Here is a 27,751-nt window from a genome sequence, read left to right as displayed (position 1 = left end):
GCAGTTGCTTCCCTCCTGTTCCTCGACAGCACTGACCAGCCCATCCAGAAGTCACACTTAACAGGAAAACCTGTTAAAGTAAGTCTCATAAGTCTATGAAAATAAGTATTTTACTGGAGGTTATAACCTGTATCATAACAGGATTGGATTTTTCAAGAATTCATTGTCCACTGACACCAAGAGGAGGAACAAGTGTTTCACAAATCTGCTCCCAGGACCCCAAGATGGTTAAGTTTGGTGTGAAAGACTTAGAGATGAGCCATACCGTGTCCATGAAGTTTCTTGAAAAGGTAAATAAACAAGATTACTGTGAATATCACGCTCAGGGAAACGGGTCACAGCTTGGGTGTTTGTAGTTAAAGCCTCAATAAAGAGGCCCATTCCTGGGGTTTATTTTGGTTATTCTAAAAGCCTAAATTTAAAGAATAAGACAGTTATTCAAGGTGCAGGTATTCCTGAATGAGAGCTGAATTAAGTCCATCCCAGCAGAAACAAAACTCAGAAGTACTCCCATGTATTACACTCTAATGTGAGAAACAAGTTTTTACATCCTACCTGTCAAAAACCCAACCCAAACTCTGCTTTAAATGCCTTCGTGTTATCTTGAGTTCCAAAGCCAGAGCTCTCACACACAAGGAGTATGTTGTCAGAATTTTTTTGTCAGCAGAAACGTTCCTGAAAGTCTTTTCACCATTGAACACAGCTTTGAGCACGTAATTCAATACAAACCGCTGTTTTTCAATCCTATTCATACTTACAAATGGTGAGGACATATTAAAACAAGGCATAGTACAGCCTACACTTAAAAACTGAGAATAGTTTTAAAACTGCGTAAGTGCAACAGTAGTATAACTGTTCTGTTGCCCCTTCAGTAACAAAAATAAAATAAATCACAGGACAAGAGAAAACAAAGGATGAAAGAGATTTTCCAAAACCACAGGGGGTCTCCATGCTCATTTATCATCTCTGTTAATAATAATAAGCTGTTCAAATCCCACCTCTGCAAAATCAGAGTTGGTTTTCTCAGACTGACCAGAAGTTAGCAGTGTCCCTCCCCCTGCCATTATCCAGCTCTCCCCTAGTTTATTGTCAATATTATCCCTCCTAAATGACAGAAACATGTTTAACTCCAGCAAAACTTCTATAGCTGGCCAGCAAAATATAGTTTGGGGGGGCTGAGGATGTAGGCAGCCATACTTTCCAGCCTGAAGTTTAACTTTCCCTTAGGGCAGCATTTCTTCTGGTGACTGGATACTGGCAGCTTTTGTGTTCTTCATTAGCCTGCTGATTAACATAGTGCCAGAGAGTTCTCACTACACCTCACTGCTGTTCCAGCGCTGCTGGCAGATCTATTGTGAGAGATCCCCGAGCAGCAATGCAGCCTTGTCTGCTTTCCCCGACAACACCAGAGATCAGGTATATTTGTGTTTGCTTTTAAAACAATACCTACATATCTAATCCGAAGTTACAAAAAACCCTGATCAAGCAATAACAACTTAAATGGAATTTTGTGAATGAAATTCCCATGGCAACAGCAAGAAACAGGAGTGCCAGGAAATACAACCGATTGCGGGTTTTCTGTGCTTTAGAGGGTTCTGAATTCGATCAGAAACTAAGAAATAAGCAGCAGAGATCAGTGGGTTTTACCCCTCATTCAGCATTTGAGAAACAAGCAAAATAAAAAGGCAACGAAAGCAGCTCCGCGGCATCAGGAACAAATTACCAGCCGTGCTGTGCACAGTGCAGACATTTGGCACAAGGGGAACGAGATCTACCTGATACCAGCCCTTGGCTTTCTATGAAATCTGCTCCTGATTAACATGCAGAGCACTACACTTCTGAAAGGACAATGGTGGGAAGACCTTCTACAAAGGCATCATTTTAAATTCTAAGGCCTGGAAAATTTCAGGCCTCAGGCCACGAACAATGGGGTGAAGGCTAACGCAGCCAAGCTGCAGATCCTGACAAGTTGCGTGCACATCACTACATCAGCCTCGTAACTTTTCAGCTGCATCATGCAGGCTGTGTAAAATAATCTGTCAGCCAGCGGGGTCCCTCCCTTGCAGGCGTTCTGCTCCAAAGGATCCCTTCCAGAGGAGCTTCCCTGAGCGCCGTGCTGCGATGGCAGGTACGGGGAGCGGCAATGAAGAGCATTTACAAGGCGCGAGGCAAACAGCAGCGCTGTCCCCGGCGGGCTGGAAGCCACCGGCATTAGCTGTGACAACAGCCCTGTGCCGGCTCAGCGGGACGCCGCGGTCCAGCCCCCGAGAACAAAACCCCGTCCCCGCGTTCGCCGCCCCTACAGACCTTGCTCGTGCTCCTCCGCTCGCCCCGGCTGGTTGCCCATCTCCGCTGGCCGCCGGGCTCCTCCCGAGCTCCTCTACGGCCCCGGCTGGGCGCTCATGCCCGGGCTCGGCGCGGACCTGCCCCTGCTCTGCGCTCCAGCCAACTCCGGCGGGCAGAGCCAGCCAGCGCCTTCCTAGTTCCTGGCGGCGGAGCCGCGCTGCGGCTCCCGCCGAGGCAGCCGTGGCTCTCCCTCCTCCCTCATTCCAACATTGCGCTCCGCGGGCCGGGCTGGGCAGGGAATGAGCCGCGAGAGCCGCGCGGGGCAGCGCCGGGGACACCCCGCGGCCGCCGCGGGAACTGCAGCGGCTCCGAGCGGGGTCGGGGGGCCGCGATCCGCGCCCCGGGGAGCGGGATCCGAGCTCCGCCGGGGAGCCGGGACATCGCCTGGAAGCTCGAGCCGAGCTTCCCTGCCCCGAAGCAGCCGTGGTGGCTGGCCAGAGGGCTGGCTCCAGGCCGTACACCGGGATTATTTCGGAGCAAAACGCTGAAACGCAGCTGGGGGCGAAGGAAGGCAGACCCTCGGCGAAGACCTGAGCGGCCAAAGGCAGCGTTAATTTTCCCCAATTCACAACACCCGAAAAGTGCTTGGAGCAAACAGACCCTGCCCACAGATGTAACTACACCGCTGAGCACAGCACTGACATGTCTGGGCAAGGGCAGCTCTTAACCGTCTCAAGAATTAGGGGACCAAGTTTCAGAAATGCTCAGCATCTTTTGAAAACACAGATATCCATGACACTGAAATGGAGATTGAACTCCTCAGAAAACCTGACCGTGATTGTGAGCACAAGCCTTTGGTGACAAGTCCCATCCATCAGATCTGCTCCAATGTCCTCTGGGGCTATTCCTGGGTCAGCCGAGCACCCCCAGCTGCTCTCAGCCTCCACTGGTGCTGAGAACAGTCAGCACATTGCAAGTTCACATCCGTATCATGAAAGAAAACCACAACAATACACAGGATACACTGAATACTATTAAAACCTAATTCTCTTTATCAAAGTAAGGATGTGGTATTTTATCCCTAAAAAGCTACTACAGTTATTTCCAAATTTCCCCTCATGCTACTTCCTTTCAAGCACTAAAAAAAAAATCCAACAACCAAACCTGACAGACACTCTAACCACAAATATGATCTACATACCCTATCTCTATCATCAGTACTTTTGTCTGTGACTGGTACTGCAAGAGCAGCTGCACAAGGCAGGCCTACCCAGAGCTTGGCCAACAGCCCATCTTCCAAAGAAATCAAGATGCTCCTCAATAATGGGAGTCCTGACATACATGGGAAACACGGATACTGAATGACTCCAGTGATCAGTTCCCATTATGTGGATAATCAACAATCATTTTAAGTCTTGGTTTCACCAGGAGGGTTAAAAATAAATTCAGAAATAATAAATGTGTCTCCTAGGCTCAAAATAGATTAATTGTGTGTGGTTTATTTTCAGGCTAGCTAGTTGTGAATCCATTGTTTCAAATAAAATACCTGGAGATCCTTCATTATGATAGAAAGAATCTTGCTAATGTTTCAGTGTAACAGGGTGAATTAGTTGTCAGTCACAGGTTTTCCATTGTTCTTCCTTTGACACTTTATGGATGAAGTGAAAAGTTTTCATACAGCTGTCTGTATTTGGATGACATTAAACAACTCCTGTCTACTTCTGTCTTATGACATGCCAAGTACAAAACGTTTTGTTTCATGAATAAGCATCTAAGTTCTATAAAAAGGGATCAGTGATAGCACATTCTTTTTCTAAGAAGTCATCTTACAACCTCTTAGGTCTTGTATCTTATTAGGATGGGCACTTGCCCTTTCCAGGGTACAACCAACCTCCAACTGCTGTTGAAATGTATTTCCCAGACAAAGATATTTTCTTCTGTGACAGACTAAAGAGTGACTTCTGCTTTTCTTCAACAGGACTCACCCAAGGGGTTACATTAGCTCAGAGTGCCTGTTGGGTTGATAAATCCTGAAGCTGAGCATTTATTATTTCATCACCTGCTTTCTGTTTCTGTAACCACAAAAGGGAATAGTGTACCAGGGTCCCAGTGCAGCACAGGTGCAAGCCTGGAGTAATTATAAGATGTAATCACATTGTCAGAGCAAACACACCTGAAATCTGGACACTGTAGAAGAGTCAGAGCTGGGAGAACCAATCTGGTATTTTTGTCAGTGGCACGAAACTAAGTCAGAACATTCTAACACTGAGATAGGGAGAATGATGTCAGGCAAAAGACTTCTAGCCCAGGCCCACACTGAAAGGTAAGGCATGAGTTTTAAAATACAGCTACAGCCTGAACAAAAGTCATGGATAAGAGATTATTGTTTATGGAGCTTGCAGTTCAAACTGGGGGAAAAGAAAAAGGAGTAACAACAAGCATGACTTCTGGCATGGTGATTAGGTAATAAACTACAACAGACACATGGCTAAATCTTTAGGCAACTATTGGTTATCTGAACATTTTACATTACTTTCCCTTCCTCTTCAGTAAGAATGGTATAAAAATGAATTAATGAATTTAATCTCTATTAAGCAGATTAGCTGGTTTCTTCCCTGGCATGAAGTTTGACTCATCCCTTTGCACTTTGTTGAACTGCAAATAAAACCTCACAAACACTCCTCTCCTTTAGAGTGAGAAGGGGAACGAATTCCTCAAGGTGTGACATACATGATTCTTTCAACTCACTACTCAAGTCACAGGACTTGCCAGGCATAACCTTTCTTCACATCCTAATCTCACAACACAGCAGATGAATTAATGTAACTTCTGCTCAAACTGGAATCCCTGTTCTACAGAAAAAGTGGGAAGATGCCACAGAATGATCTCAGATTTGCAGGGGCCAGGTAGCTGACAGTCCCTCCTGAAGGCTGAGATCTAAAGAAGTTACTCACACTCTACTTCTTCCATTAATGCTAAAGATTTTATGAGCACCAAGTACTTAAGTAGCAGGGAAAATAAATCTACAGAATGTGTATATCATGCACAGTAGTGGACCCCAAAGGGTAAGGAATATAATACATCTAGAGTCAAAACCCAGAGGAGGAAAAGCTTTTTTTAACCATGCTAAAACCAATTTTTTGGTGGTGAGGATACTTGGTGAGATCATTGTTCATGGCAGAGAACTACAGCCTTCCAGGAACCCATCTGAGATGTAGCTGTCAATCCCTCCCCTCTTACTTTACAGTATTAAGATCCAATGTAAGCCAAAAGCTGCTAAAAAAAAAAAAAAAAAAACAAAAAACCAACAAACCAAACCACCAAACAGTGGAAAAAAAATAATACAAGGAATGCCAAGCCCTCCCCTGATATGCAATACTTGTCAGACCAGGCCAGCTCTGCGTTCCTTTCCTTGCTCCCTCCCATTCTTGAAGTGCAAACACAGTGGCTCCCTGCCAAGGCACTCTGGCTGGAGACATTCAGGCCCAGGGAATTTGTGTTAAGGATTGTTTCTCTCCAAACCAGCTGAGGGAAAGCTGATAATTAACCCAGGGCAGGTAGTCAGCACAAGGTTGTGTTGAACTTTGCTGAACAACTTCAGTAAAGAAGCCTGAAATGAAAACGAGTTGAGAGATCATAGATTTATGCTATTCCTGGACCATCCAGGCATGTTCCCCTTTCTGTTTAGGAGTCCCCAGCAAGGCTTTTGTGATCACCACAGTTTTGGTTACAGCTGTAATGGATCTTCCCTATAAATGCTGGCTTGAGCCAATTAACTGTCAACAATTTAATGAATCAAGTCATTATACCCTTTAAGATTTAGCATTTCAGCATCCCTACCACACACTGAATCCTCTTAACTGGCTCAAGTCCCAGAGGGGTGTGCATGTGCCAGCAAAGTCATTCTCAGGGGAATATACACTGAGAAAAGGGTCTCTTTGACAGGTGGTTTTAACAAGAAGTTGCATCAGAATCTCAGAATGTGTTAATAGAGATTCAGTGCAGGAAATGTAAATTGTGCAGCAGATTAGGACAGCAAGAATACTGAAAAGGGTACATTCTGCAGTGTTGTCAGCAGAAGTTAATTCCTACTTGTTTAATAATGCAAGATGACTGCAGACAGCCTGTGAATGCCTCTCAAAAAAACTGTTATCCATAACAGGATCAGGTATCAGAAACCCTCCCAGAAAGCCTCTAAATTGCCTTGTTCTCACTCCATTCCCAGTTACCAAGGGCAAAAGAAGCCTAAAGAAGAGTCTTATGAAGCAGCATCCGTTCCCAGCCATTTCAAGATGCAGAACTATCCATGGGTTACAGAAAGAAAGAGCAAAGCTTAGAGGAACATGAAAATTTAACGTGGCAACAAACATCACACAGGAACATTTTCAGCAAGGGCATCAGCAGCCAACAACTGTATTTCCAGGTTATCACAAGAAAAAGAATCCTTGTAAGAAAAAGTAAGAGAAACTTGACAGGTAGCTGCCATAATCTAAATCTGGAATGCCAAATTTGATCTACCTCAATTCATGAGCCTTCTCTTTAGAGGTTAGTGGATAAAGTCTTCTAACGTGGTGCTGAAACCCAGTTTGTCTACTTGACACCTGGGGAAATCACACACGTGGGAAATATTTGGCTAAGGAATGTCAGGGAGGTTAAGGTTCAGGTTCATATTTGTACCAATATGTTAAACATCTTTGCAGATATTTAGAGGTGTGTGTAGATGTCAATTTGCATATCCAGCTGCATGTGGATGTAAATGCAGACACATTTCCATTGCTTTGCATGTTAAATCCCTGCAGTACTCCTTGCCAATTTGAATGACAGCCTGACAAAGCAATATTTTGAGTCTTCCTTTCCTTTTTATAGCAGTTCTGGAGCTAGACTCAATTCTTCTTTGTAAGAAAGAATAATTATGCAAGAGCTGTGTCTTGTACCTGGAATGGGTAAAAAAATGCAACTGGCTTTCCAGATGAGGTTTTAAAGCATATTTACGGTTCCTGGGAAACCCCAGATGAGCTCAGAGATTTGGGTTCCAGTGAAGCCTGGTGGAACAGAACATACCGATCTCATTAGTGTCTCTCACACTTGGCACTATCGTTCACAAGAAAAATGAGACAGTAACGAGCCTGAATGCAAAGTGCAGCAACCTTTCACAAACCTATGGCAGCCCTTTGATGTGACAGATCACAAAAAGCAGGCGCTGTCAAAAACTGATGTATGGGAGAGTAAAAGGGCCCCAAGGTCAGAGAGCTGTCCTTCAAAAGAAATCACTTTCCTTTTTCCTGTCCTAATTGGGGTGCATTAGCATCTTATGAACTACAAAAATGTCAATTAGATATTTTCAAGGATTTTTTTCTTTTTTTTAAAGAAAGCTTTTCTTAAAAAAAAAAATACTTTCTTGAATTTTTTGGCCATGTAAAGAAGGCTTCTGGTCTAGATTAGCTTCACATGAACCTAAATTTTTACCCCACATCAGAAAGTGGCAAACACTTGCCAAGGCAGAGAAGTTGGCTGAAAGAAGGCAGTAAATTTGATAGAGTCCACACATTATTCTCAAATAGCAAGCTCGAAATGACAATTCTATAAACATCAGGAAGCTTTGAAACCTACAGTCTGTCACATTTTCAATTTTGCTGGGAAAGAAGTGTATCTAATGACTGATATGTGCCATAACACCACAGACCAGGGGTCCCTCTGCAATCCAGCCCAGGTGACCAAGTTTCACAAGTGATGCTCGTTCTTTCCCAACACTAACACCAGTGCTGGCAGGGCCCACTCCACTTGCCCTCATTCAGTTAAAGCCTCTTTTCTGAGTATCTTCACTATCTACATAGAAAACCTGCAAGCAACTGTTTCAGAGAAAAATCAAAAATTGTTCTTTTCACATAAACTACATGACAAGCAAACAGTGATGGGCAAATGGACTAATGGCATGTGCTCTGCCAGCACTAGGATGGATGGAAGATATACAGGTATCACATCCAGTCAGCAGGATATTAACTCTGACAACTGGGCAGGAATGTGGGTGACATTTCACAGAAAAACTCATCAAAACAGATGGAGCTGAACAGCTTATTGGAGCTGAACATTGTTCATCCTAAACTGTGCCACAAGAGAATGTAACGTTCAGGCCCTTGTATAGCTTTCACTGATTATGCCAAATTTCTTGGTATTTTTATTTCCCTATTTCATTTACTGAGTTTATAAACAACAGCCTGTGTTGTACAGCAGCTTCATTTCTAATGCTGGCAGAGTTCCATTCTGGGATTAGCTGTAGCTTTTGTCCAGGTAACCTGCAGAGTTCAGAGCCTCAACACTAAATGCTGAGGAGATAATTGAAACTCTTAATTTCTTTGAGTTTGCCTCCTCTGTACTTCTGCACTGGCACCATCTCCAACCTTGGATGTTGATCAACTCTGCAGGAACGCACAAAGCAACACACTTTTGTTGTTTTGGCTGAAAACTCATGCCAAGTATTGAATTTCTCGTTTTGTACATAAAAATAAACGGCCATTTCTGATGGAGCAAGGGATGACACAGCAGGCCATCCCTCACAGTCCTGCTGGCATCCTGGCTTCTTCCCAGCCTCCAAAGAAATAACACATCCCACAGTCATTGTGAGAAGTTATAGCACCTGTCTTTCTGCTTTGGGCTTTTGAGAGATCCTGAGCTTGTCAGTAAAATACCCAGGACGTCTATAAATAGTAAATTAGGTGATAATAGCATTGTTTTTTGACAGGTTCCTGCTGTTTCCAAGGCAAATTCAATAGGTCTAGAGAGGTTTAGCCTTTGTGTGGGAAAAAATAAATGATCTGATGAAGCAGCCTGAGAAAACTAAGTACAGCTACATATCACTTGTATTTCAGGGATAACTGATACTTCATATTGGAGCTGGCTGAGCTTGATATAAAAATCAATATATTTGTGAGAAATGGGAATACCTGAAGTATTCCCAGTGCTTTTGGGTGACGTGGCCAGGCACAGCCCAGTCACACATCCTGGCTGTCCCTGCTCTCTGATGTCCAGCATCAGACTCTTTTTAGTTCCTGCCCAACCTGGCAGATTATAGCTGCTGTCACTGAGACAACATCAAGGAAGCACAGGAACATGATTAAACTAGGCAGCCTTGAGGGAAGTCTTCAGAAAGTGCTTGAACTGGGAGTTTGTAGGGACTGAGTGACAGAACTGAGAGCAAGGATTTGGAATGACTTCTAGGCTCCACTGAGAAAGTAATTTCACCTGTCTGAACCTCAAAATTTTCCATTTGCATACCACTCCTACCATGCAATGCTCTTCCTGAGAGGTATATGATCACGTAAGAAGCTTTTGAAATTCTCTGTGAAATTGCATTTTTTAAGGTTATTTGGCTTGCAAACCTCAAAGGAAGGAGCAGAATCTGAAAAGGCATTGATTTCCTACAGTCCTGAACCTTAAAAGAGAGTCCTAGTTTCTCATGAATATATACATTTCTCTTTTTAAACATTTTACAACCATTTATTTGCTATATGGCTTCTTAAACTGGATGGCTTTACAAGTACATGCATTAAAATCAACATTTTTCAAGATTAGTGACCTCTTCCTCCTGTTTTGCAATTTTTCCAGCTCTTTTTCATCTACCAAGACATTAAAAACAACACCAGAGTTCTGTAAGCTTGGCTTTAACATAAACCCAAACTGCTGCTGCACGACAGGACATAGAAAAACATAACACTTTGGATTTTGGATAAGGAAGCTGAATGCAAGACATTTATTTCTCCCTGCATGTCATTTCCCATCACTTGGGATTTGGAAACTGCCAAGCAGCTACAAAGCCAAACATCAGAGTAGAAAACTTCCAACCAGAATCAGCCTCCAGTTCCACTGGCTCAGCTCCACCTGCCAAGGATGGATACATGGGATTGGCCTCATCCCCCTTTAAAATTGCTTATGATTTCCTGTGTCAGCTCCCAACGAGGCAGATGGGGGTAGTTCTGTCAACAAAAGGTTGGGATGAACAACTAATCCTCCACCAAGGGCAGCATACAAACAACTCTATTTAAGCAAACAACTCTATATCCTGAGGTCAGTTATTTATTACCTGCAGCATCTGGAACATGTGCTGTTGCTCAAGGTCAACACACAAATGGTGGACAGTCACACCCAAAGAAGAAAGAAACCTAAGCTTTTTTTATTTCCATACTCTGTTGCCTTTAGTTGCTCTCACACAATACTATAACACCAACTGAGTACCACCAGAGTGCAGCTGGAACTAATATAATGTCATTTCGGTAAAATAATCAAATCACTCACTTGAATAACAGACAAAGAAAGCCCAACCTAAGAAGCACAAACAAGGGGGAGAGATGATGCCTGCAGTCAAGACATGAAAGGCAAACATAGAACAGATGAAGGCCATCAAAGAACCCAAAGAGAGTGGTTTCAGGACAAAACTTCAAGATTCACACAGTTGGCTATGTACACAAACATCTGCATTCCCCAGCTACTGGAACATTCTCACTTGGATTAGCTCCACAGTCAGCCAGCATTGCATCTTGATCACAATCAGACTATTTGGGATGCCATTTCAATAAAAAATATAGCAGCTGAAAACGTTCTCTCCTTTTCTGCTTATGTTGCCTGGAACGTGTTGTGCTCTGTGTCATACTGATCCTTAGTTCTCCCCAGCAACAATACACTGTATTTCAGGGTGCCTATTGGTATTTTTTCCACAGTGTGACAATCTAAAAGCAGCATTCAGCTTTTTTACCTTGCTCACTAATATCAAGCACCTTTAAGTGGGCACGACAGTGACACGTTCTCAGCACACAGCTGGATTTCTAACCACCCTTTTGAACTATGAAACCACTCTGAAAACAGACATTTAAAATACAGATCTCTCCATACACATACCTGTAATAGGGACAGTTCTGTCTGGGTTAAAAAGAATTTTAGAGGGGTAGCACATAACATTCTTAGCATTTATGTGCACAGTACACATAGATCCACACTTGCACTCTCTGCATTTAGCACTGATATTCCCATTCTTACTTCTACAAATGCTGATGCAAAGCAGTAATGTATGAGATTAGACCCAATGATGTAATTTAAACTGGCAAAGCAGTACCCAGACATAACCTGACCTCCATAAACTATTTTATCCTTTGTATTTAAAGTAGTCATCATCATAAATCTTATCCCTCCTCCAATCCCAGTTATTATAGCTGCATGCAGAAGAGGGCTCTCTATTCCAGTGCTGATATTTTGTTATCTGACAAACGTATTCCATTCTGGACTCCCTGCAGTGCTGTTTCCCTGGCTGCATTCCCAGAATCCCACGCTGCATCATCTGTACAGGTTTTCTCCCTGCTTTACTCCTCCCAAGCATCATGCCTCTTTTATTGGCTCATGAATCTCAAATTCCTTTGGATACCACTCGTCACTATTAAATTTGAGGATTTACACACCGATTAACTGCAGAACAGGATCTGGTTTTTGGTTACTGTGAAGCATTTGTGCTGTTACAAAACCCATCGTTTTCTTCCAGGGGTATATAAAGTTGTTTGGGGGTTTTTGGTTGGCGTTTTTTTGTTCTTGTTTTTGGTTTTGTTTGTTTTTTTTTTAACAGAAATCTCTTTCTGGTCAGTAACATTGTTCTGTCACGCAGCCAAAACCTGCAGAGGCTGTGACAAATAGGGAGGTCACGGTCAAATTTAATAAGATCTCACATTCCCTTGGAAATGCCACCAGGGAGCAGACAAAAGCAAGCGTTTGCTGAGCTCCCGGGGGAAAGCAGAGCGTTTGCACAGAAGCCCTTGGTATGCAGATGGTGTCGCTGCCTTTAGAAACAGGCTGGAGTTTGAAAGCAATGGGAACAAGCTCCCGGGGCGAAGGCTGAGGGGAGAACGCGCCCCGCGGGAGCTCCGGAGCACAAGCTCTACATGAGGGTGCGCAGGGCTGGCTCTTTGTTCTCACGCCTGCTGCGTCCCGGGAACAGCGGGATAACCACTCCGCTCATTCAGCAGAGGGAGAAGAGAGAAGGCTATTGATTGATAGATGGTGAAAACCCAGCCAAGCGAGCTCTCCGTGGGATGCACTCTCGGGAGCGCTGGGCTGTGTGTCCGTGCGCCCCGACGGGACGGGCGCGGGCCACCGGCGCCACCGCCTGGCTGCTGGGGGGTGCCCTGACGGCGCCCGAAACCCGCAGCTTCTCCCTTTTACACCTTCATTTTGCTGGCTCGTGGGGTGTGGGATACAAAGCACAGTGTGTGCCTGTTACAGCAGGTAAGTCATGGCTGTGCTGCCAAGGGGTGACAGGGAACGCTCCCCTGGGATCTCGCTCACAGCACGTGGCACAGGCTGTCCTCCAGAACCTTTGTATGTTGTCAGAGACTGAAACGGTTCATGATTTAGGCATTCTAGGATTGCCAAGGGACTTTTGCAGACTTCTGCAGAACTTTTGCATTATACCTCTGATGGCACATCAAAGCCCATCTTCCCCCCGTGCCAATCTTGAAAGGCGGGAAAAACCCTTTTGCCAGGCCCCTCATGAAAACGCAGCACAGACCCAGGAGATGCTGGAGGCTCGTGGCATGGCCTGTGACACTAACCATGGATACAGTAACTCATAACTTCTTTGAGTGTGGGGGCTTCCCTCCTTCACCCCCCATGGATCAAGGCCACCACTTCAACTGACAGACATGGAAGCTGCAACTACCAAGTTCCATCGCTGGACCCCTCTCAGCTTTTCTTCCCTTACTCTCCCTTACCCTTATCCTGTCTTTCCTTTCTCTCCCTTATGCATTTTCCCCCCAGGGGTTATCCCTATGATAGATAATACAGATGACAACACCCAAAATGCTAACATACCTGTTCAAACAAAATTGTTAAAATAAACCCTACCTATATATGTTTTCAGACACCGATTATTCAGTGTCGTTTCATTCTAATCCACTCCAAGGGAATTATTGATAAGAACCTGGGTTACCCCCCTCCCCTTTTTCTGGGGCAGGTCGTAACATATGTACCTGTGCAGGGCTTCAGTCGACTCTCTGCAAGCTCAGAAATGGCTCCTGTTGTGATGGTCTTCTTCAGCCTCGAGACTCCAGAAGCTGCTGCTGCCCCAGGCTTCGTGAGCGTGTCCTCGCTGCTCGCCCGCTTCAGCTGCAACACAGACAGGGAGCAACCACATCAGGACCTCGAATATCCCCATCAAGTAGTTCAAAATGCAGGGTTCCTTGGAGAAAAGGAACATTTCCATAAAGGAAACCCCACGGGAAGATTGCTTTGATAACCGTACTACGTAATTTTCGGTTTGCGTTCTAGATTTCTGTGGAGTCGGTGAGGAGATAACGCTGTTCATCAGTGAGGAGTGAAAATGGGAAAGAGTGTTCAAACAGGCAAACAATTGAAAGACAAGGAGAAAATAATTTACAGGAGTAGTTTATTGGGCAGCTCTGCCTTCTCAGATCTCACTCTGAACAGCATTCATCAAAGTTCCTCACTGGTTTATGTTGAGTTGGGTACTTGGGCCTGTGCAGAGAAGTGCCAGTTATAGAGCCTGACACACTATGGCAAAGCAGCAAATAACTGGTCCTTAATCTATCTATCAAAAAAAAAAAAAAATCCTGAAGGGATCTGCTGGTTCACAAAGTTTTGCCCCAAGAGTGACTTTAGATCCTCTGAAGAGACTTCTGAGCTATTCCAACAAGCAACTGCCAGTTCCTTCTGCGTTTGACAAACAGGAGTCACCAAACTTCGTGTCACCATAAACTAGGTGATAGAGCAAAGAACAGGTGGGAGACCAAGCTGAAATCTGAAAAAAATCAATTAGCTGAGAAGCTCAGGCTTATGATAAAACACAAGAGCAAGATCTAATGCAATTCCCAGTTGGAAACCCATTATCTTACACATGACAATTGCAGCTCTTTACCTCATTGTTTACTGAAAAGTCATGAGCAAAGATGGCTGATGATCTCATGGCAGGACCTAATACTGTTTGTTCTACTGGGGACTGAAGGACTCAGTAGAAGAGAAATGGAAAAGTCTGCTCACAAGAAATGATTTTTTTCTCATTTCCTTTCATTAAGGAAATAATTCAGAGCAAAAATAAAAAATCCATTGGTTTTCAGAACAGATAAGTTGCAGAATTCTAAAGATTAATACTGATTACTTTCATAGGCTCAGAAGAAGCCTATTTGATTTACAGGGTATTTTACAGTATTATTAAAAAAAATATATCAGCAGATATCACTATAACTTACCCAGCTTTATTGTACATGAGAATACAACGGACCATTGCTGCTGTGTGGTCTTTTTTGGGAAGAGATTTCTGGTAATGCAAGACTACTCTAAGTGCCTGCTCAAGGAACCCATGCAACACAAGCACCAGGAAGGTAAGATTCAAGCAGAAACACTGAAATTATGTTGCTTCAGCAAGTAATAGTTTATCTCAGAACTTTTTTTATCTCAGCTGACTTCCCAGCCTCTAATTAATTTCGGGAAAAATACTTTAAGCATTTTAAGACCAAAGCTTTGGAGAGTCTCCCTAGAGCAGTACATTTTCCTATCCTTTTCAGTTTGTGGACCCCCAAGCTGTTTCCACAAATGAAAACCCACTTCCTTTGAAGCTGTCCAGTGACACCCAGGGGGTCCCTGAAGCACAGGCTGAAAACCCCTGCTCGGGTTAAAAGCAAAGAGAGCACACAACAAGCACTGTCCCTGTTTAAGTGGTTCCTGAATGTGAAACGCTTCAGCAAAATGAAATCTCTCAACTCCAATTCTTTCCCCCTTTCATCTGTTCCTTTGACTCAGAGCCTGTGGTTTCCTGGACCCTGTGAGCACATAAGTTTCCATCACTGAAGTGTTGATGTGCTCCAGGATACCAAACAGGGAACGTTTTGCCTCCTGGCCGAGGTTTTGTCAGCTCACTCTTAGGAGGAGAATGGAACAACCTGACTCTCTGACCTTCAGAGACTTCTGCAGTTTCTCTAAAATAATTTCTTCAATGTGTCCTCTCCTACAGCACCAACTATGGTGCCTTTTCTATTCCCTTTCCTCGAGGAAACCACTTTGATCTTGCATTTGCAGACGAACAACAATTTGAAGGTATTAGCAGTCATTAGGAAGAAATCTCTCTACATTTAACACTAAATTGAACAAATTAATCATATCAGATTTCCTGATTAGTCTCTTCAGTAGCACTCCTTCAGAGATGTGTGTCTTAGCCACACAGCACATACTTCTGTGCTGGACAGAACCTGCCTGGAGCTCTGGACTGAAATATCCAATTGATAAGTGCATTTAGGAGTCTACACAGCAAGTTAAATAAATTAATCCTTCGCTCAAGAAACTGTGACAATTAATGCAGTTTACAGCTCCTCTCAATTAAAATACTGTACCCTGGTACATATTGTTCACTAAATTTTACTACTGGAAACAGTTTTAAGCAGGAAACCTGTGGTCTATTTTCATTACTGGTACTTCGGTCTGTATTTATCCGTATTTATTGCTATTTATCTGACCAGGTTATTTCTGTTTGCTGGCTGCAAAGGTAGAGATGCAGCAGCATTTCAGGTGTATTATTGCATTTTCTTGAAAACATTACTTTACCAGAAGTATATTTTAAAATATATTTGTACAGAAAGATACGATTCATAAAAAAAACATCTGTTCCATTGCAAGTAACAACTTTTGTTAATATATTTTGCCTTGCAGGGAGAGGCACAGGTTTTTAGGAATTCTGGAAATTCATTAATAAATCTCTTTGAATTTCTTTACACGTGTAACCACCAGCTGAACTAAGAATTTGCCTTTTATCTTTCTCTGTCTTCAAAGTTTAGGCAATTCCCTCACACAGAGTGTGGAGATACAGTGTCCTCCCCATCACATGCAAAATACTTCCAGAAACGTGCCTTAGTCTAATACACAACACAATTGTGATCTCCCTACACTTGATAAAGCAGTTGAGCCCACTCCAAGTCTCAGGGTGTATTATTCCAGGACTAAACCTAAGCTTTAACCTGGGACAGGGCTGGAATGCTTGCCCAGTCCCTGGGGGTCAGTACCTTGCTGAGCCGAGATTCAAAGGCCAGGGAAGTGGAGGACTTGGATGTCTTCATTCCTGTTGAGGTGGTGCAAAGAGATTTTCCTCTGTCAATCCCATGGCTCCCTTGCTTTGCCATTGCACTCCAAGGCCTGGCACTGCTCTTCATTTTCTTCCCAAATAACTCAGTCTACAGACCCTAAAAAAAAAAAAAAGAGTTTATATATATATATATTAAAAATATATATACATTCACACAAAAATGTAAGTTGTCTTTCTGTTACCTGAAAGAGAGCAACTGAGATATCTGGCACCAGTTTGAAGAGCTGAAAAGGTTGTGCTAAACTTGATTCCCCCTCTTAACCACACCAAAACTCAGCCTAGAGAGTCCTTCAGAGCAGGCTGCAGCCACTTATATTTTTCAAACCAGCTGATAACATGAAGTACCACAGAAGGAACACTGACTTTTGTTGTGACTGTCTAAGTCAGAGACTTCTATCAGGCACAGCAGAATACCTGAGAATGCTGAAGCACAATGAAAGAGTGAGAACACTGAAGTCCACAGCAATTGAAAACAACCTTGGGATAAAGAGAAAATTATTTCTTTTACTGTTAGATCCAGCATCTTCAACTGAGTGAATACTCACTATTTAAAAGTCACATGAGAAGCAAGTTTCCTCAGACGGAAAATATAGAATCTGTAACTTATCAGAGTCTTCTAGAGAAGCAGCAGCTGATGTTGCCACAGTGATAAAAAGATGTTTCACAATACTAAGATTTACAAAACACGGTAAAAAATAATCAACTTCCTTGCAAACAAAGATCCAGATCCACTATTCCTCAGAGATGTGCTTATGCAAGAGAGAAATCCTGCCAGGAATCAGCAAATAGATGCAATTTCCTTTTTTTGGATATAGCTGAACACATTTCATGTGCCAGCAGGAACAACTAGCCTGTTTCTCTCAGCAGGCTGACAGCTGCCAATTAAACAGCTCCCTCAACTCCTGGAGATCTAAAGCCATAAATTTTCACCAGCCGTCGCCCAATCCAAACCACGAGCGGAATAAAAGAATTATATGGATATTTTTTTAAAGTCCCAGCAGCCTGCTGGGCTGGGAGTGGGAGGGAGGGGAGATTGCTTGATAACTCCTGCCCTCCTCCACTTCAGGATGAGCAACACTTTTCCTCGTTTTCCAAAATAGACACAGGATGTAGCTGTGGATCAGTCTCGTGTAGGCAGAGGCCAACCTGCTTCTTGGCTGTTAAACAGGTAACCAGAATATCTGCACAGATCAGCCCAGTGCTCACAGGAGGAGTCCAGCTGGGCTGGTGGGGGCTCGGGCAGTGAACCCTTCCATGGAGAGGCTGGAACAGTTAATTCCTGGCTGAGTCAGCAGGAGGGCTTTGGTCACGTTTTACATCTCCTAATTTGCTTTGTGCTTCATTTCCCTTTCCCAGACGAGAACACTCCTTGAAGTCCCAGGACACAAACCTGTCTGGGGCCAAGGTGTGTTTGGCAGTGCCAGCCCCGTGCAGGTGCCAGCACGGCCCATTTGGGGAGCATTTGCTGCACAGAGGCAGAAGGGGATGTCAAGAGCTCTGCTGCTGCTTTACTGAGAACAAAGCCAGCAATGACATTCCCTCTATTTGTCCTTGGTGCCTCTCACAGGGGGGGCTGTCTCCTCTCTCCACAGCAATAACCTCTCAGCTCCTAAATAAAGACATAAAAAAGTTGGTAGTTATTGCTAAGTATAGTCATTACTCCATTAAAATTCTTAACACATCCAGCGTGGAGCCATCCCCTGATCTCGTTAGAGTCTTTGTTGGTGATTGTGCTGATCACTCGGCTCTTTTAAAGCCCTGGCAGATACGTAAACTCTTCTACAATAGATAATAATGTTTAGTGTTCCCACAGCTCACGAGCCACCCTAGCAAACTCTGCTGCTTTACAGTATTTAAAAACCTATCATTTAATAGGCTTTTCATCTTTTTAACTGGCTTTTAACATCCACTGTATTTATATGGGTGAGCAAGCAACTACACAAGCAAATTCTCTTCCTGATTAGATCTCCAAATTATGCAGATTTTGGTTTTTTTTTTTCAGATCCAGTGGTTGCTCATGCATTTTGCTTTGTTATACCCTCTGGATTTCTTCATAACTATACCTCATATTTTCCTGCCTTAAGCTGTACAGATGCTTTCTTGGTATCCAAAAGAATTTAATTTTGAGTCATCCATAGCATCTTAAAGTTGCAGTGGAGTGATATGCTCATTAGGCCATGATGTTAGAAGTAGAAGAAACAGGTACTTAAAAAAAAAAAGCAACCCACAACTCAAGAAATCCAGCCAGTAGCCTGAGGCAAATTGGCTTTTTCATGTAAAAATACCTGAATTATGTGCCATGTGGATTTAATAATATTTTACTACACCAAGCAGATGAAACTAAAATTGAGAAGAAATACCTGGATTTACTGGTGTTTATTATTAGTTTCCTATGTATTTCTCTGAGAACTGGCATTTGTAAAAGATGGAGGTAAGATTTCTCAGGTATTTGGCTTAGCTGAATTTGCCTTGTAGATAAAGATTTCCATCTCTGAAGTGGGATTCCAAGACTTTCCACAGGCCTTATACGTACTTCAAAGAATCAAGCCAGGTTGCACACATCCTAAACTGCTTTCATTCCTAAGTAGGTGACACATATTTGAGTTATTAGAAGTACTGCTTCAGGAGTAGTACTAAATAAAACTACTTCCAAAAAAAAAAAAAAAGGGCAAAAAAAAGTCCTGCTGCTCTTTGATGAGAGCGGGAAACCCATTCTCAGAGTCAACATCAGCTTTCCCTCTCCTCCAAATTCAGTTTATTCCTTTAGAGTAAAACACACAAAACAAGAAAAGCTCCATGGAAGTGGTGAGCAGTTGGGACAACGGGAAACCCACAAGTTCAGCATTATGAAAAGGCTCCTGGCAGGTAAAATAACAGGGAACTGGCAACCAAAATACAACTTAGATACCCCAAATGGCTGCAGCCACTTAGCAATTGGGAAACCCAACGCTGGCAAAGGGGTTTCTCTAATCCTGGTGTAGAAACAGCACACACAGGGACAGCTTATAGTAGATTACATTAAAAACATCAGATACAGCTCTTATCTACTTGTCTTAGAAGTAACTCTACTGTATTTTAACTAAATACCAGCATTTCCTTCCCCAAGGGCCACACAGGGATTATGATTTATCTCCAGGCTACCCAGAGAGAAACTTGAAGGAGAAGCATCTTTCCACAAGGGACACAACCAAGCTGCTTCTGCAAATAGAGGGACAAAAATCACTGGTTTTACAGCCATTCTGTCACAAGAGGTTTCAGATGAGACACATTCCTGTCCACTCTCACGGAAAAGGACTCGCTCCAAGCAACACCTGGACCTCTATGATTTTATTTTTCATTTCTTCACATTTCACAGGGAATTTTTCCTTAGGAAGCAAACAGAATCCTGAGATTCAAAAAGTCTTTCTCTGGCATCAGCCAGAGCAGGTCACAATCATTACCTGGCCACAATTAAATCCCTGTGGCATTCCCCACTTGGAGCTGTGCTCTGAAAACACGAGGAAGCAACTCCAGGCTGAAATAAATGATGGCTCACAGCAACATGTTGCTTCAGAGCAGCAAAATCAGTTCTATTGCCACTCACTTCCAAACTGCAGAGTTTTTCTGGGGTTTTTCTAAATCTTTTACACTCAAAAGTGGTGTCTGAATAACCCCTCTCCTCTGAAACAGGTGCTGCAAATGAGAGAATCAGAGGGTTTACCAAAATGTAAAGCTGGTCCTGACAGAGCTTTTTCTCTCAGTAATCCTCTGAATTCCCTGCAGCCATCAGTGTTTAAAAATTCAAGCCATGCTCTGCAGTTCATCTTTCTTACTGGTATTTTTAAAGGGTGTTTGGAATATTTTAATGTGGACTATTTTGGCAGTTGGCAGAAGTTTTACAGTCCATTTTACTTGAAATTTTACTGTTCTATTAAAGACTGGGAACCTAGACATTTCTTTATTAATCAGTCTACATGCATTTATTAATAAAAGTTTTTGGAACCAGTCTAGAATAATCCTCATTTTATGGCTAGAAAACCTGGATTAAGACTTTATCCTAACTCACAGGCAGGCAGCATCAGCAGAAACAACACCAGGTCTGTGGGATCTTTAGACTTGGCTGTCCATCAAAGGAGGAATTCACCAGTTCTGTAGAACAAACTTACAGGACACACATTCTGCTGACTATTAAAGGCTATTTTATTCTGAATAACTAAAAGAAACAGACAGGTTGATTTGAGTGATGATGAGCAATGTTATTTCACAGTCAAGAAACCTTAGGAGTTACACTATTAAGTAAATAAAAATCATTAGCATATCTGCAGAAATTAAATTACATAGCAAAAGCCCTTTTGAGGGGCTAGAGATGGAAGTTATGTGTACCCCACGTCCTTTACACAACTCAGGTTTGGTGTCCATGTCTGTGTGTGAGAACAGAACAGCCAAACTACAGCAGAGCCACGCAGCAAAGCTGCCTGGGGAACATGAATGGAAGAGAGAAGTATGAAAAGCCATTACTAAATCTGGAGAGGGATGTGCCAGATGGCAGGTTCACAGAGAGCTGGGGATGCCCAGCACTTCTGAAGAATGAGGCCAGAAGGACCAATTTTGCAGCCAAGACCCTCAAAGGACAGGAGTCTGACTTTGGTGGGTTAAACCCCACAGTCCCCTGTGCCACTTTCCTGTAATTCAGTAACTTTTCATTCCAGCAAAAGGTCAGACCCTTCCAGAAGCTTTATCACACTTTTTGAAATCAAAGCACGATTATTTTTTTTTTTAATGTAAAATCTGCATCATGCTTATATGATTTTCCTTCTAATCAACTTCTGCTATTTTCAGACAAACTATCAACTGGAACATAGAAATATCTAACAAGTTCAGTAAACTGTAAAGCATTTTCTGGCGGCACGTAGGAAGCTCTGTGGCAGGAGAGACAGCTGGGCTAAAATAGAATTCTCTTCTGCCTTTCACATCAATTAACTTTAAACAACAATTTTTAGGCCTGACAGATGCTTCCATATGACTCATCTTGATTTCTTAACTGATATTAGGAATCAAACCAGGGAAGCTGATAGTCCAAATACAGTCATTGGTAACTTGCAGAGAGATGGCACAGATAAAAATCCAGTTGGAAATAAGATCAGGCTAACAAATAAAAACAAACTGGTTATTCTTTTGGTCATCTCTAGCAGCTTTCCTCATACATCTGCTCCTTTCACCCCAGCGTGAAATATTTCTGTAACTATCCACCCTCCCTTTTCTCTAATTTCTATTACCTTGCTTTTAGTGTCTTTGAGGCTCTCAGTACAACCTTCCTCCATTGCTCCTCCAAGCAGAGACACTTGCTGGATTTTTGCTGGTACAAAGCTTAGTTTTCATTAAAATTAGATTAAAAAACCCACAAAAAAACCTCAAACAAACAAGCCAGACCACCTTCCTCCACCCAAACACAACTCAAACAGAGAAAAAAAATACCCATTTCCCAAAACCTCATCTCTAAGGCTTCTCTTGCTTTTGCTGTGCAAAGAAAGGGAATCAATCACAAACCTGACCCCAAACACAGAGCAGTTTCCTCAGGTTCTACCTCAGCAGACCTCCTTTCCAATCTCATTTGCAGCTGAATTTTCATGGTTTGCTGGTGGAGTACCAGGAGACAAGACATCACTTGGAAATTTTCATGTCCAGACAGCAGGGCAGATTCTGCTGGTTTTATGCATGCCTCAAGCTAAGGTGGTTTTAGAGGGGTTATTATTATTTTTTAACTTTTAAGAGTGAAAAAAAAAAAAAAAAAGGTGCTCTAATAATACAGCAAAGCAGCTGTAGAATCCACGTGATTTTGCAAGGAGTGAAAAATGTTGATAAATTTTAGATACAAAACAACCACACAGAAATTAAGACACGTACATGCCCAAGGTCACCAATCTAGTCATTGGGAAAATACAAACCAAATACCAGTCCCAGGATTTGACCATCAGTGGCTCTAATACAGCTAAAGAGTCCTATCTTCAAAATCTTCACTGTGCTAAGGCTGCCTGAAGGTTGTATCCTCACATGAAAGTTATTCTTTTGGGTTGTAGTTTGCTTCGCCTTTTTGCTTTAATTGTGCTTCTGTAGAACTCTCAAACCTCAAAAGAGCACGTTAAATGTGCCATCAGATGAGAATTGTCTTCACAGGGCACATGTCTCTACCTCTACTGTATAATGAGCTCCTGCAGAGCCAGTTCCTGTCCTTGCCCCCATGGTACCAGGTGGAAACACACAGATAATGGAAACTCCCTTGGAATCTCCCAAAGACAAAGTTACTTTATCTGTGGTTAGGTTGGTAAGAGACAGGCTCACATTTTGTGGTAAGGCTTTTCTTGCTTATTTCTTCAGTGTGTGTTTGATAAATCTCTAAAGTTGGTATTTATTAAGTAGTATACAAATGTACTGAAAGGTTACAAGGATGTGTAAAGTCCATCAGAGATGGCCAAAGTGAGGACAGTCCCAGCTGGCCACACGTGACAGGTTTCCAGTCCATCCCAAACTGCCAGAGGCCAGGTCAGCAACTGCAAAACCCCCTGTCTCAACACTGCTCAAAATAAAATCCTCTTCCCACAGCAACCATTAGAGTCATTGATGAATTTTCCAGACACGGAGAGCAGTGCAAAAACCTCCTGCCTGTCCTCCTCCACAGAAGTTCTCCCTGGGGTTTTGCATTTGTCAGTCTTTCACTCACAGTTCAGTCACATGAGAAAAATGCAGAAATTACAACAAGATCCCCATGTGTGCAAATGGACAAAGAATGGATTTAGCTGCATTGCTCTTGTCTTTGGTCCACACTACTGGCTATTTATAAGACAGGAAAATACAGATCTCTTTGCTACTTGTCTGAAACTGTCATCAGCCCAGTGACCAATGCTTGAAACCCAAGCCAAAGCTGCTCGTGGAGATGTCTGGGAACATGCTCTTCCTGTAGTTTAAATTACACTGTTTGAACATGGATTCTCAATCTCCTCCTCCTCCTCCTTCCTCACACTGATTATCTAACCACTCACCACTACACAGCTCAGAAGAGAAACTATGCCACCACCTCCTAATGACCCCTGATCTTATAAACAGGAGGATAATGAGACAAAAATCCCAAGCTATCTGTAATTTTCTACACATTAGCAACGATGTGGCAATTCTGAATCATGTTCATCACATTCCTGATGGATGCACACAAGGAAGAACACAACTGGAAGGGTTGGGTGGCAACAGGCATTTGTAGAAAGACAGGCAGGGGCAGCACATCCTCATACTGGGAAAGGGCACATGAAAGCATCTGGTGGTGGAATGAATATACAGAGGTTCTGCAAGGAATCCCAAATTTTATCAAATCACATCAAAAGTATATCCAGGAAGTGATTCCACACCACAGAATTCGGAGAATGCATTTTTTGAGTTGTAGTACTTTGATGTATGGCAGGCAGGGAAAATGTATCAGTTTACACAGTGCTAAAATCCACCCTTTGGAGACTGAAATCAAAGGAAAGATTCAGGAAAGGCTAAAAATGATGCATTGATTCCAAACTCCCTTTTTGAAGTTACAAGCATGCTGTAAGTGTTATAAAGAATTAGGTCACTCAGGGCTTTCCCCAATATGACTCTGTCCCAAATAGATGGGTTTAATTTATGTTCAATATACTGCAGGTTGAGAACAAAACATTTTAGAACCATTTCAAGGCAGCTATTGCTCATTAATCCAGTTTCTTTGAACTACTGTCCCAGTGAACACAGCACAAAGCAAGTGACACATATGGTCACTTCATGTTTTGCCAACCCACAAGAAGGAAGAAAAGAAGGTTTCATTTCAGATAGAGCAAGAGCTACATAATTGCTGAAGAAATTAAGAATAATTACAAGTGGTTTGCCTAATAATTACCTGTCATTACATTTTTTTTCTGTAGCAGAGAGGGTAGATCCATCTAGAAGGAAGAAAAGGAATGATGGTGTTTTTTGGAAGGGCAGAGATGCCCAGCATGTGGCTACATGATTATCCTGACTGGTACCTGCACAGACTGGCACCTTCCCTGTCCCCTCAAAGCACAGAGGGATGATATTGCAGGCAACATGTTCCCTTGGAACTCCACCTGATTCTACCCTCAGCTTCAGCACAAGGTTATAGTCCCCCCTCAGCCATGTAATCTTCCTATGCTTTAGTTTTTCCATTTGTAAAAATGGGATAATAATTGTTCACTAAACAGAATATTTATGAAGATACACTCACTCATTTGTCTTAGAAAGGAACTCCACAGAAAAAAAAGTAGAAATCAGAGAAATCAACATCTGTTCCACAGCAGCAAGTGAGCAGCCTCACAGATTGCCACATGCTGGGATGTTTCCCTGGCTCCTGCTTTCCATCCATCACAATGCAGAGGAATAATTGAGATCCAGAAGCTATCCCTTGAGGAGATATTTATCTTCCATTAAAGTGCAGAACAGCTCACTTGAAGTTAATAAACTGGGAACTTCTGAGCGTTTCTATGAGTGACAGTGTGAACCCACAACAGCAAGGGCTCTTTGCAGAGATGAGGACACAACCCCAGAGCTGCAGGAGAAACCAGAGGACTTCTGCATTTTAAAAATATTCATAACGAACAGGAACAGAACAGATTTAAGAAACAGCATCAACAGTTTACAACTGTGACTCTTGGTGACCAGTGGTGGACTGAATGACCCACCTTGGTGGGCTAAATAACACAATGAAATTGGTTTAAACTGAACAAGAAAGGGAAGGGGTAGCACCTGCCTCTGTGCATGTTAGGATGGGGGATTGGTGTGTTAGTTACCTGTCAAATTGTGCAAAAAACACCATTTCAGTAAATCAAGTATCCTCTCTCCTGCTGAGGTTACAGGGGCAGAGAACACTTTATAATTTAGAAAGAGAATCATCCAAAACAGAAAGGATTAGTAGGGGACATGTAGAAGTTAGACTGTGTACCAGAGAAAGGGGTAGGGAATCCCTGTTTTCAAACCAGTTCTACCAGTAGTCCTTTACTGCTACACATACAGGGCTTAATTAACATCTCTACAACTTTGCCATATTACCTGCTATATAAATGCTGCTATTATTACAATTGTTATTATGATCAAGCTTCAGTCCACAGCACAATTTTAAGGACAACTGTTAAACTGCTGTAATTGAAGGGTCCTGCTGAGAACCCGAGCAGGTCTTTGCCCTGGTGCTGTGAGAGGGTACCTGTGCTCCCCAGGGCTTCACTGACCCCCTGCAGAGGCACGAGCTGCCAAACCCATTCACTTGGCAGCTTATTCCTTTCTGCCCTTTCCTGACTGGACTATGTGCACATGCAACACCACAGGAGAGTCTGCTCGTGCTGCTGCCTCACTTAACTGTCTGAGAAGGACCGTAAATTGCCAGAGGAGAAAGCAGAAACAGGCAGAGAAACAGCTTCAACCCTTCTGTCACTAAATCTGTGTGGCTGAGCAGCAGTGAAATACAGTAGCCACTTCTCATGGAGGGATTTTTTCTTGTGGTTGTAATGGCTTTCACCCCCCCCATCTCATTTTCAGCTAACACTGACTGTTTACACCGTACATTTTTTGATTCAATTTAGTTTTAGACTGAGATACTATGAAAAAAGTGTTGTTGAGCAAAGCAGGTCCCTTCACTCCAAGAACACATCACTGACCCAAGAGTCCTTCTAGACATAATACAGTTCCCACTTAAAAAAAAAAAAAAAAGAAGATATTAAAATACTTACAGTAAAAGCTTGTCCTCTTTTCTGCATTAAAAAGAAAACTGTCTCCCACTAGCTTCTGACAGCATGTGCAAGCCAGACTGAAAATTCAGAGCTTGAGTGCTTCCCTGAGAGGAAAACCACATTGCAGTGAGACCCAGAGAGCTGCTTGAGAAATGATTCACATACGGAAGCAGGCTGGCTGCACCGGCGCCTCGGCACTCAGCACACACACACACACACATATGCACACTTGCTTACTCAGGGGAATGACAAATATTACATTTTCATCAAAGCAAGGAGGATTTATGCAAGAAAGTAATTTGTCTCCTGCGTACAAAGCCCTGAGATGCTTCAATCCTGACAGCAGATGAGGAGTTTTCTTTGGGGATCCCGTCATGCCAAGGGCAGAGCTGGACACTGGGCAGAGCACAAACCCCAGGCTGGGCTGAGGGATCCAATCAAGCAAAAACATGCAGCACACACCCGGGGAGGAAGGGCAAGGAGGTGGCACAGAGAGAAGGCATTTTTCAGAGGAAAACACAGAAGCAGCTTCCAGAGGCTTTTATATTCCACAATAATAATCTCTCCCCCAGAGTGCCAGCAATCAGGGCCAGGACACCTTACAACATTTCCCTCAAAAAAGTGGAAAAGTGTGTGTATGTGTGTGTGCAGGGAAGGAAGATACATTAAGACAGAAGCTTTTACACAAGTAACTAGAATCAGTCTTGAGTGACTTCTCTGAGCTATCCAAAAAGGGTCAACCTGTTCTTTATTTAGAAGAGAGCAAATAAGGGACAGGAGTGAACAATACTCAAGAACATTCCTCTTTCTTAAGATTTCTGAAGAGAATTAAGTGTTTGAAAACAGGAAGAAAAAGGCCAGAGATCTTAAGAGAGTTAAAGAAGGCAAAGATGGTATCAAGTTGAAGGAGACAGAGGGGATGCAAAGATAAATCAAATCCAAATTTCAAGGACAGAAACCTAAAGTGTTTAGAACTGGGCTCTTTGTCCGACTGCCCAGAGAGGGGACTGGTCACACTCTGGTGTCTCTGACCAAATACATTCACAGACTGTGACTACAGATCAGGAATTCTGTCCTGAATTGGAGAGAGGGATCTCTCTCAGCAGCATGAATCTGGTATATAAACCATGTTGATGCGACAGTAGTAACCTCTAGTAGAGAAACACGGAAGATTTACAATATTAAAAAAGTGTTGCTGGATCTGAATAGTCCAACCTTACCTCATCCCCTGGAGCTCCTTATTCTGGGTGCCAAAGGGGCCTGAAGGGAGTTAATGTTATGCCAAGGGTAAATTTATGTTTCAGTTCAGCATTGGCACTACTCCTATTATCCCAGAGTAACCAAACCTTAAGACTGAGGCCAAGCCAAATCCCCTCTGAAGATTATGGATTTGGGATCCAACTTTCTGATATTCTTAAGAGTAAGGAACTCTTGCCTTCAGATCTCAAAACACCAGAACAAGAAACAGAGCACACCATGATTTATTTCTCTCTATGTCTGGCAGGTCTCAAGCAAACATTACTAGTTATTAGTCCCTGAACATTCAACCAGGTGCTATTCCAAGTTTGCCAACATCTAAAGCACCAATCCTTCTATCCAGCCTACTTTGCCAGCTTCC

The 27,751-nt window shown here is 42.9% G+C and overlaps 1 protein-coding gene across 6 annotated transcripts in view; it reads right to left on the bottom strand.

Moving 5' to 3' along the window:
* SPECC1 (sperm antigen with calponin homology and coiled-coil domains 1) overlaps positions 1-27,751 on the bottom strand; it is a 93,620-nt gene that overhangs the window by 56,176 nt on the left and 9,693 nt on the right. For 2 of the 6 annotated variants that reach the window (XM_051809644.1, XM_051809638.1), the window contains exons 2-4: positions 26,134-26,237; positions 16,329-16,505; positions 13,290-13,425 (exon numbers count right to left, since the gene is read on the bottom strand). In XM_051809644.1, the coding sequence (XP_051665604.1) occupies positions 13,290-13,425; positions 16,329-16,475 (283 nt within the window). In that variant the 5' untranslated portion in view covers positions 16,476-16,505; positions 26,134-26,237. Of the gene's footprint in view, positions 1-2,307; positions 2,558-13,289; positions 13,426-16,328; positions 16,506-17,798; positions 18,018-26,133; positions 26,238-27,751 lie in introns of those variants that run through there. The other 4 variants (XM_051809640.1, XM_051809642.1, XM_051809639.1 and 1 more) reach the window with 4 other exon arrangements.

This window comes from Manacus candei, unplaced genomic scaffold, assembly GCF_025592945.1.
Source record: "Manacus candei isolate 608988 ecotype Guabito, Panama unplaced genomic scaffold, ASM2559294v1 h1tg000076l, whole genome shotgun sequence".
Taxonomy (NCBI): domain Eukaryota; kingdom Metazoa; phylum Chordata; class Aves; order Passeriformes; family Pipridae; genus Manacus; species Manacus candei.
The sequence above is the reverse complement of the archived record's forward strand: the minus strand, read 5'-3'. Positions and strand labels throughout refer to the sequence as shown.